Source organism: Sardina pilchardus, chromosome 10, assembly GCF_963854185.1.
Source record: "Sardina pilchardus chromosome 10, fSarPil1.1, whole genome shotgun sequence".
Classification (NCBI taxonomy): domain Eukaryota; kingdom Metazoa; phylum Chordata; class Actinopteri; order Clupeiformes; family Clupeidae; genus Sardina; species Sardina pilchardus.
The window spans coordinates 15,028,555-15,039,151 of record NC_085003.1 but is presented as its reverse complement, the minus strand read 5'-3'; the positions used below and the strand labels follow the sequence as shown (position 1 = coordinate 15,039,151).

Genomic DNA, 10,597 nt, shown 5'->3' with positions numbered 1-10,597 from the left:
TTCTGAGGTCCTCTCCAGGGCTTAAAGCAAAGACGATATATCCATGCCTGAAGTTACCAGAAAGTTTTAAAGCTGGTATATGCATTATTCATTTTCAAATCGTAAACAGCTTGGTCCACACCTGAAATCAGGCTCAGTGCCTGAGATCTTAAAGCCCTGCCTCTCACACTTTTAACTGCCTGCACTTCCTGAGAATGTGTGCGTGTGTGTGTGTGTGTGTGTGTGTGTGTGTGTGTGTGTGTGTGTGTGTGTGTGTGTGTGTGTGTGTGTCTTTTCTTTGATTTACAGATGCAGAGATCACAAGGAGCTCTGACCCCAGGGTACAGTGCACAGGGCAGTCCAGCATTTGTCCACACAGAAGTCTTGTGCATGCCATCAACACTCATCATCTGAAGCTTCCAGAGGGAAATCTTAGACTTTTTTTTTTTTTTTTTGCCAGTCCTATAGAATTCCTAAATCTTGTGATTTTGGTTCCAAATTCTGATTGGGCTTTTTGATAAGGGTTAGGTTTCTCTGAATATTGTCTTCATTTACGTCTCCGCTGTGCGTCAGGGTTCTGTTTGCCCAATCAGGACTTATTTTCCGATAATTACCTTATCCGCTACACACCTGTAAATCTAACCTTTACAACTAATTTGTAAATGGGTTGAAAGAAAGTCCTGACAAAATATCCTTAACTAACCTGTAACTCCAAGAGTGAATCATGAATTATAGTATTAGAAAGGGGTTTAGAAAACATTTTTGTGGCCTACCATCTTTGATGTGACATGAGGGGTCAAAGAGTATGTGATGTTGGGTACAGGTGTTAGTTTGAGGCCAACGGATAATGGGAGTGCAGGTGAATCACACTGTTTTGACAACTCTCTAGTTTATTTAACACTCTAGAAACAGTTTTTCGTTGAGATCATATCTATGGAATTTACAACAACTTTTCTTTCATGGTTATGTTTTTGTACACAGACAAAAATATATATTTCAACGTAAACGAAGAGGCGTTAATCCTAACCAGGCTCTACATTGTTCACGGTCCTTGGAACTTGGGTATTACACACACCCTAACTAATTTAGTACATGTGTTTAATGTGGTAAATTTTATTTTTCTAAATAAATGGACACAATTGGCTGATTAGCCTACTGCATTCCTAGCTCGAATATAGCCTATACTGATCAGCAGCATACCAATAAACTGTTGTTGGCCCTAACACAGAGCTCATCCACGTTGCTTCAAACCTTCAGTTACAGACAAACAGACAGACAGACAGACAGACAGACTTAGGCTACAGACAGACAGACATACAGACAAAGAGATAGATAGATAGATAGATAGATAGATAGATATACAGTAGGCCTATACATGTTTTGATCCCCAAGTGGAAATTCATTATATGTATAATGAAATATCACATAATCTGCTGGACACAACAAACCTTTAGCATGCGGTAGACAGGCTGACATTGGATGAGGTTGGGTGTTCCTCATAGAATCAGAATATTGTAAACTTAATTTTGAAGGGTTCTTCTTCTTTTAAACTCTTGTTCTTCTTCTGCTCACTACCGCCACCGTGTGTCCTGGTGTGTGCAGCCATAATCTATGAAGAAATGGATACTAAATGAAACAAACTACAAAATGAATACCACAGAAACAAACTTTTCCTATATACTTTGAAATGTGTGTTTGTAAATTAAAAGATGAACAGATCATCTGCAATTCTGGAGCCGAAAGAAATCAGTGTCCGCTTTCTAAAACATTAATATTTGGTGTGCATTTCGACCATTCCTGTGAGTGGCAGTAGTGTTCCACGAGAAGAATCAAATAACAAAGAAGAAGAACCTCAGTCCGGTCCGACCGACGCACCTAATCAGTTGTTCATCTGTTGTCTTTGATAGCAGATCCTCCGATGAGTAGAGGGTTTTTGTTCATAACGCGTTCAGGTAAATGTTGATATTTATATAGTGTGTTAACATTTTTGCCTAGTAGGATATACGTAAGGCCTTTTACAGTCATAGACGTATTGATGGTATCAGCCAGTTAGCTATAGCTTGCATCTGAATAAAGCCGGGGGTCAGCCTTTTAACTATGACCCACGTATGGTAGATGGCTTTGTGGCTAAACACAAATATTTGGTACGTTATTGGGCCTTGCCACTTTCTTCGAAATAAAAGGAACGGAACCCGGACTCTTTCTTTGCAATTGCGTGGATTTATCTCTAAATGTGAGTTGTAATAAGTGAGAACAAAGAAAGGTGCCTGTTAGCTTTCAGACACGCTTGATAACGTTATACATTTAAATAACACCAACTTTAATATTAATTTATTTAAGTAAAACCACCCTCAGGATGGAAGAAACGAATTCTTCAATGACCCTTCCAACGGATTATCTCCAATATTGGTGAGTTGGCGTGTGAGTTGTTGTAGAGGATGCAAGTCCGAGTCACTTCCTGTTCGCTCAGATCTCTGTTTATTTTACGTTATTTATTGTAGGTATCAAACCAGTCAGCCATATTTTCATGCACCAGAAGCTACGGAGTATCATCACATGAACAATGTCAATTATAACATGGACAATGTCAGAGAAGAGCGGGATATGGCAGAACTCACTGTCCACCGGGAACCCGCTGAATACCAGTATTCTGCGCCACCACAGCCTGTCTCACCACAGAATACTGCAATGGGTAACTTGTGTGATACATATTTACTGAGGGTGCGTCATATTATCAACACCTTCCTCTAAATAATTGTCTGTTAATCTAAATAATTGTCTGTATAATCTTCTAGCACCCCCTGCTAAGAAGAGAGGTAGACCCCCAAAACACAGATCTGAGGACGGTAAGATAGTGCCTGACAATGACAACACTCCCAAGAAGGCAAAAAGAACACTTGATCGATTTAATGGTATGTCACCTGAAGAAGTAATGACAAGAACCCTGCCCGATGTGATCACCCACAATCTTGACATATTAATAGTAAGTCATGTGTCAAGTTTCTTTGTCATTTTTCAAATATTGTTCTTCATAATGCATCATGTAATAGCTTTTTTAGTTATTTGCTGATAGTTACATATTGATTTGTTGTACAATGACATACAAAATCCGTTTTAGGTTGGAATTAACCCTGGACTTCTATCGGCCTACAAAGGACATCATTATCCAAATCCAGGAAATCATTTCTGTGTGTAACTTATCTCATGTATTTAATATTGTTTTGATTGTGCATAGTCTTGACCATGTGTGCACGTGTACTGTACGTTGAAATCTTACCATTTGTCACCAGGGAAGTGTCTTTTCCTCTCTGGTCTAACTGATGAACAGCTCAATTACATGCACGATCACACGCTGCCAGAGAGGTATGGAATTGGCTTCACCAACATGGTGGAGAGAACCACACCTGGAAGCAAAGATCTCTCAAGGTATATATAAATGTGGTTTAAGCATTTAAAACAATATCATCACGAGTTCTGACCTTTGGTTTCAGTCAGCAGCACTATAATGCCTCAGTGTTATACCTTACCATAAGAGCTTATAGATATATATACGTATATGTCTATGATAAGTGCTCTATCTTAAAATTAGTGGCGAGTCTGGCCCGATACCACTGAACATTTTGGCTGATATACAATGCCGATACCGATATGTTTTTCTTTGGTTACTTAGTTTTTGTTGTTAATCATACCCTTTAGTGGACTGGAAACAAATAAATTAAAGGAAATAACTGAACCATCTTCAAGTCTTTCTAGCTTTCATAGTACAATGTTTGTTTTGTATAGAAATTGATGCAACAGAACCCATAAACATCAGCCACTGTAGTCAGTAAATGTCATAAAAATTTGCTGAAAGCCGTTGTCAGTGAACAAGGCTGATATCGTGCGATACCAATGTTGCCTGAAATATTGGTGTGTCCTTACCTGAAATCTTTATGCCAAAGAATATTTCTTGATGCAAGTTGCTTGTTTATATCCTGCAGTAAAGAGATTCGTGAAGGTGGCAGACAACTGGTAGAAAAGCTCAAGAAATACAGACCGAGCATCGCTGCCTTCAATGGCAAAGGTAAGATATGTAATTGTCCCTAAATGTCATCGATTTCTTTCTTTTTGAATATTTTATGTTCTGCGAGAACAACATTTGCTTTAAATGAACTGGCCTGGCTTCATTCACAGGTATCTATGAAATTTTCTGCAAAGAAATCTTTGGAATAACAGCAAAGAATCTTGAATTTGGCCTGCAGCCATACAAAGTTCCTGACACACATACAGTAAGAATGACATTTGCTTACCTCATGCAGATATCCTGTTTGCTATATTGTATCACAATTTACGAAGCATTTAGTTATGTCGGAATTTGTCTTTCGTCTTCCCACATCTTTCAATGCGCATTTGAGTGTTGACATGATAGAGTGGGTGCCTCTCAACATCTCTCCTCGATCCTCGGTCCTCGGTCCTCCAGGCTCGTTCCCACTGATCTATAACTAACACTGGATAGACTATCCCATTGTTGCCGCCTCATCATTCCTTATGTATATCAATGAGGATGAGGACTGAGGAAGGAAGGAAGGATGTATAAAAGACGAATGAGAGGCACCCAGTGTGTCAGATAAGGGGATGCAACAAGGTAGGATGACGCTGATCAATATGGACATTTTCTCTGATCAGGTGTGCTATTTAATGCCGTCATCAAGCCCCCGCTGTGCCCAGTTCCCCCGTGCGCAGGACAAAGTGCATTTCTACATTAAGCTCAAAGAGCTGCGGGACCAGATCAAAGGGGTGGCGCGGACGGCGGACATCCAAGAGACCGAGTACTCGTTTGACCTGTCGTTAGCGAAAGGTATTGGAGAATGGTTACCCAATTCAGTTATATAATAAAGAAAATATGTCTTAACCTGAAACATTTATTTGTCTATAGTTTGTCTTCCATCTGTGATGTCCCGTTTAAATATTCTTTCCACTATTAAAAAAAAAAAACAGAGGATGCTAAAAGGATGTCTATCAAAGAAGAAAACCAAGATCCGGGTTACGAGGCTGCCAGTGGGTCATGGCAAGAGACCGACCAGGGGACCAGTCACTACTCTCTACACAATATGGGTGAGGATTTAAACCTGTTCTATTTACAATCCAGTTTGATTTTTGGTATTTGCTTTACAGTACTTAGGAAAGAGCACAGCTGACTGTTTTGTTTATGCAACAGATGCACTTTATCATGGTGGACAACATGACCCGTTGCAGTTTGGAACATCTACAGATTTACATAGCTTTCAGCAGAGCACATACAAGACGGATCATTGCACAGCAGTAAGACATGAACAAGCCTGAAACAAGTCTTTACCAAACCATATGGACTGTTTTACAGTTTTTTTTAACCACCCTCGTAATGCATGTGGAAAGCCTTGGAGGGGTAGAAAAATGCCAGTTCCAGCCTGACTTTTTTAAATAGGATTCTTTCCTTCAGAGCTGTTAACTTTTACAGTATGATTTTGTAACTATAATGGATGTAATTTGTAATGTATGCCTTTTGTATCTATTTAAGAACGGGAGTGTTTTATTTGTACTTTAACGTTGATGTAAAGTGGAACAGTACCTGTATTTTTTTTTCTCTCTCTCTCTCTGGAATGTGGTGTAAGTGGGTAGCAACTTTTAATTTCTGATGAAATCCGTTAATGGATGTGGACCATAACTGTTGAACATTTTGTTCAAACTTCATTTATACTGTGATCAAATATCCAAATGTGTTTGGATAGCAACTGCTACAAGCGCAAGGCTGAGTTACGTCTTGTCTGTCATGACAAAAAAACATGTTGGTACTCATGTTGGTTGGTAGTCATCTTGATTGGCCATCATTTCAATGTTTACATAGGATCGGCAAGTTATATCCATGTAACTGTCCTTCCTTCTCATTTAAGTGTACTGTTACTTTCTTCATTTATTGTTTACCTCAGAGGAATAGCTCTATGGTTGCCTGGTGCTTCTGTCATGCTCTGTGTCATGGTTTTATGCCTGTGTTTCTTAACTATACCTCAGAAACAGGCTAGTACAATAGCCTACCTCTGTTGCCATTCACTTTCACCGTCTGATTGAAATAAACTATATACATGTGAGTAAGGGGTCTTAATAACCAAACAGACGTAGCCTATACATGCAACGGATTTACCCTTAATTGACTCCTTTGCAGTCACGTGACTACCATGGATCCTGGCGGGCAAGAAACGCTGCTGGCGTTACTACTGAGCTTGATAAGTAGTTTAAAAAAAGATTAAAAAAAATAGATGGCTTGTCCAATTGCACAACAACTGTCTGGCATGTTGTGTCAACCTAAAAATACCAACTTTTGTATAGTAAAAGTGGCGATGTCCTGGCAAGATCCTTGACCAGTTTACTGGGTTTCGTTGCTGGAGAATGATGTTCTTGCCTACCAGACAGTAGTTGTGAGAGTCACGTTTAAAGTATGAATTGTCATCGTACACTAACAAAGCGATGATGTTTGGTGCAATCCTGTATATCAATGCTAACTGGTAAGACAACAAACACCTTACAGACTATGAGGTAGCCTACTAGACATACCAATCAGCCATAACATTATGACCACCACCTACCTAATGTTGTATAGCTCCCCCTTTTGCCACCAAAGCAGTGGAGACCTGGGGTGCCTCATTCGTCTTTTTATCTGTCCTTCCTTCCTCGGTCCTCATTTCCACTGATCTACAAAAAGAATGATGGGGCGGCCGCGGCAACAATGGGATAGTCCATCGAGCTTTCTTTATAGATCAGTGGGAACGAGCCAAAAGGATCGAGGAGGGATGTTGAGAGACCCCCCTGGACTCCACTATACCTCTGAAGGTCCGCTGTGGTATCTGGCACCAAGATCTTGTGGCAGGGCACATTATCCTACTGAAAGGCCACATCAGAGAATACCATTTCCATGAAAGGGTCTGCAACAATGCGTAGGTAGGTGGTACAGTATGGGTGGCTCTCAAACTCTCACATCGATCCTCGATGCTCAGTCCTTGAGGGGCGTTCCCACTGATCTATAACTAACACTGGATAGACTTCACTATCCCATTGGTTTCTTGGTGTTTTGAGCCCCCCAATGTTGTCCTCAAGGCATCTCTGCCTGGAAGGCGCTAGGGTTAGGCATGGGTTAAGGTTAGGGGTAGGGGTAGGATTAAGTGCCTTTAAGTCAACAGTGGCAGCGCTGTCTGGAAGACTACGTTGGGGGCTCAAAACACCAACGAATATCCCACTGTTGCCGCCTCATCATTTACCTCCGCCAAGGAACTGTATATGTTTTTATCGGGGACCGACGTTTGTCTGTCTGTCTGTTTGTTAGCAAGATAACTCAAAAAGTGATGGATGGATTTCGATGAAATTTTCAGGGAAGGTCGGACATGGCCCAAGGAAGAAACTATTCAATTTCGGGAGTGATCCGTAAATCCGTCTGGATTCCAGAGGCGTTTATGTATTTAGCTTAGTGGTGTAATGGCATGGTAGCCACGTGGTTGCGATTTGAATAGTTTTAAAATGTATGACAACCAAGGAAGAACAAGGCAGGCGGAGGTCTGCCCTCTCTGAGTGCTTTTCTAGTTCTTAATCTAGATCAGTGAGATCGAGGAAGGAAGGGAAGGTGTATAAAAGCCCAAATGAGAGGCACCCTATGTGTCAAAGTAACACCCACACAGGACCCAAGGTTTCCAGAGCATTACCCAAAGCATTACACTACCTCTGCTGGTTTGCCGTCTTCCCTTAGGTCATCCTGGTCCCATGTGTTCCCATAGGTCATCCTGGTCCCATGTGTTCCCATAGGTCGTCCTGATTCCATGTCATCCTGGTTCCCATAGGTCGTCCTGGTCCCATGTGTTCCCACAGGTCGTCCTGGTCCCATGTGTTCCCACAGGTCATCCTGGTCCCATGGGTTCCCTATAAGCAACACATGCACCTGGCCATCCACATGATGTAAAAGAAAGTGCGATTCATCAGACCACATTCCATTGCTCCGTGGTCCATTGCTCCGTATAGTCCAGTTCTGATGCTCATGCGTCCATTTGTTGCTTTTAGTGGGCAGAACCGGCATAAACTCTTTCAGCATGTTGCAGAGTTAGTGACCACGTGGGCCAGCTTTGTGGTCTTTGTCACATGGTCTTTGTCAAAGTCACTCAAATCCTTACGCTTGTCCATTTTTCCTGCTTGAAAGATGCCATGATATTGAGATTATTAGTGTTATTCACTTCACCTGTCAGTTGTCATAATGTTGTGGCTCATACAATACTATGTGAAAGTCTTAAGCCAGATCTGTTTCTAGCAGTGTTAAGATTTTAATTTTCTTTATTGGAATACAACATGTACAGAGTATTAAAACAACCTTTTTCATGTTTTTCCAATATGTTTATGCTTACATTGAAGTTTATTTAACTGAGATAAATTACTTACTGACTTAGCCTACTTTTGATTCAACACTGATTATACCTAATAGCCATCCACAAATTGAAAGTGCAAACTAAATGTAGGGTCACATGAAAAAAATTCAAGACAAGTGGTGATCACAGTACCCACATTACATACAATATGATATTGTATGAAAGAGGTCATAATTATGTGTCATGCCGTTATCATACTGAAAACAAACACAGGCTTATATGAATTTCTTATAGATTACCTAGCGTTTTAGGAGAGCAAAGTTGGAAGTAAGCATTCTGTGAACTCTCTCATGGTACCAAACCAACCACCACTGAATTGCACCACCACCACTAAATTTCTACTGTTTAGAAGTAACCACCCTAACATTTAGTGGTAGAAACCACTGCTTGTGCATTTTAAATTCCATTTCAATTACACTCCTACAGGTCAAGAGTTTGAGTTTGTTTTGGTTAGAAACTTGTTTTGGACCTTGCAACAACAGCATATCCATAGTGTGAAGTGAATAATTTCTGGTAAATTGTAGTAATAGCAATATTGCACTAGATGGCGATGTTTACTCAAATATTTGGTGGATTGAGCCGTGACATGCATTTACAGTTTTGGCTATTTTTGCAAAACTCTTCACACAAATAAAAAAAAACTGTCACGAAATCAGCAAAACATTATATTGCAAAAACTAACGAACCATGCTTAAGTCTTAAAACCTTCGTAAATTTTTTTTTTTTTTTTCTGATTGCTTATGCACATTTTTTGTAACTATTGGCAATTTTTGCAAAATTCTACACACAAAGAGGAAAACCTTCTCCAAATCAGCAAAACAGTTGTTTTCTGTAAACATATCCAAATAGTTAGACAGGGCAAAACCCAGAACGATCTGATTATGGTCACTACCAAACTTTTCTCAATTGAGTCTTTACTTTTTCGCGTATCCATTTTTGCTTGAGATTTTTTTCATATCACGCATATGAGATAATTGAATACATTAGCTAATATAAATGCATGATAAATAAATGTATTGATAATATGGCTGTAAGTAGATAATATAGGCTTTAAGTCCAGATAATATGAAATATAACAAATGATCATACAAAAGTAGGCCTATATTTTTAGATGGGACACTGTAACGATTTTGCAGTTACATTATGCAAATTAGGACACTTTTACCTTTTTTCATTCATGTGCAAGTTCACCGTTAAGTAATTATGGATGTTTCTACTTAATTAGTGTAAATATAGACTCTGCACATCCTTTTGTGAGAGCTAATTTGCATATGGGTATCATTTTATTGACCAATTTACATGATGTCTTCTTGTGTTCATGCTGTGTTGGCTAACTGCTTTTCCTCTCCAGTTGTCCACTGCATTCAGTAATAGTAAATAGAAATAGTATACAGTAATAGTAAATATCCAAAATATTTTTATCACACATAGTTTAAAGTTATTTAGCATATTTTGACCTCTCAGCACAAATAAATGGGTAGATTGCCCCACTTACGTTTGGGTGACAACCCTGGAGATTTTTCAAGATAGAGGGCACTTTTTGCATTTCGTTTGAGCAATTATTGAATTTGTGTGTGAGCTTTGAAAAAAAAAAAAAAAACAGATAGAGCTTTGAAAATGTGTGTACACAATTGAAAAAAAAAACTGTAAAACAGTTGGCTGTAGCCTAATATGAGAATAAACTGACATAGAAGCTACCCCATAATGTTATCTGAACTGTGCCATTTTGAAGATTTCTATTTATTATAGCCAGTCGCCCGCATTCAAAAACGGAACATGCGTTTCACAACTTTGATAGTACCGTGACTGGGAAGACAGATCAGCGGATTCACTTCCCTGTTCGGTTGGCAAAAGCTAGGTCAGCAACACGCGCTGGAGAGATGTGGTATCAAACCATGGAACGATCACAAGTTTACCCTGTTCCTGCTCGTGTAGTTTCTTCCGCTATTCATGCCCTGAATGATAATTCGTTTTCATATTAATCTTCTTCATGCTGCCTGAAACACTGCCCCATACCTGTCTACCTGTCTTGACTCAAGGGGAGACATTAATTTACTAGCAGGGCCTATAACACGCAACTTGCGTATAGAGAGAACCGGCTCTGAGAGGACCCATATCATCATTGCATGTAACATGCTGTTGCTGCATTTTGCATCATACACGTTTGGCAGAATGAAAATCAGTTTGAAGTTAATCTGCTG

At 39.7% G+C, this 10,597-nt stretch overlaps 1 protein-coding gene across 2 annotated transcripts; it reads left to right on the top strand.

The window, feature by feature from the left end:
• The first annotated feature begins 1,823 nt into the window (after positions 1 to 1,823).
• tdg.2 (thymine DNA glycosylase, tandem duplicate 2) lies at positions 1,824 to 6,074 on the top strand. Of its 2 annotated transcripts, none has more exons than XM_062546997.1 (11): positions 1,824 to 1,931; positions 2,320 to 2,388; positions 2,481 to 2,671; positions 2,775 to 2,962; positions 3,098 to 3,167; positions 3,270 to 3,405; positions 3,960 to 4,042; positions 4,153 to 4,247; positions 4,645 to 4,816; positions 4,957 to 5,073; positions 5,177 to 6,074. In XM_062546997.1, exons 2-11 carry the CDS (start codon positions 2,336 to 2,338, stop codon positions 5,299 to 5,301), a joined length of 1,230 nt encoding a protein of 409 aa, XP_062402981.1. In that variant the 5' UTR covers positions 1,824 to 1,931; positions 2,320 to 2,335; the 3' UTR covers positions 5,302 to 6,074. The 2 variants fall into 2 exon arrangements, with proteins under 2 accessions (XP_062402981.1, XP_062402982.1); XM_062546998.1 differs by having other exon boundaries at positions 1,848 to 2,212.
• The last annotated feature ends 4,523 nt before the right edge of the window (positions 6,075 to 10,597 follow it).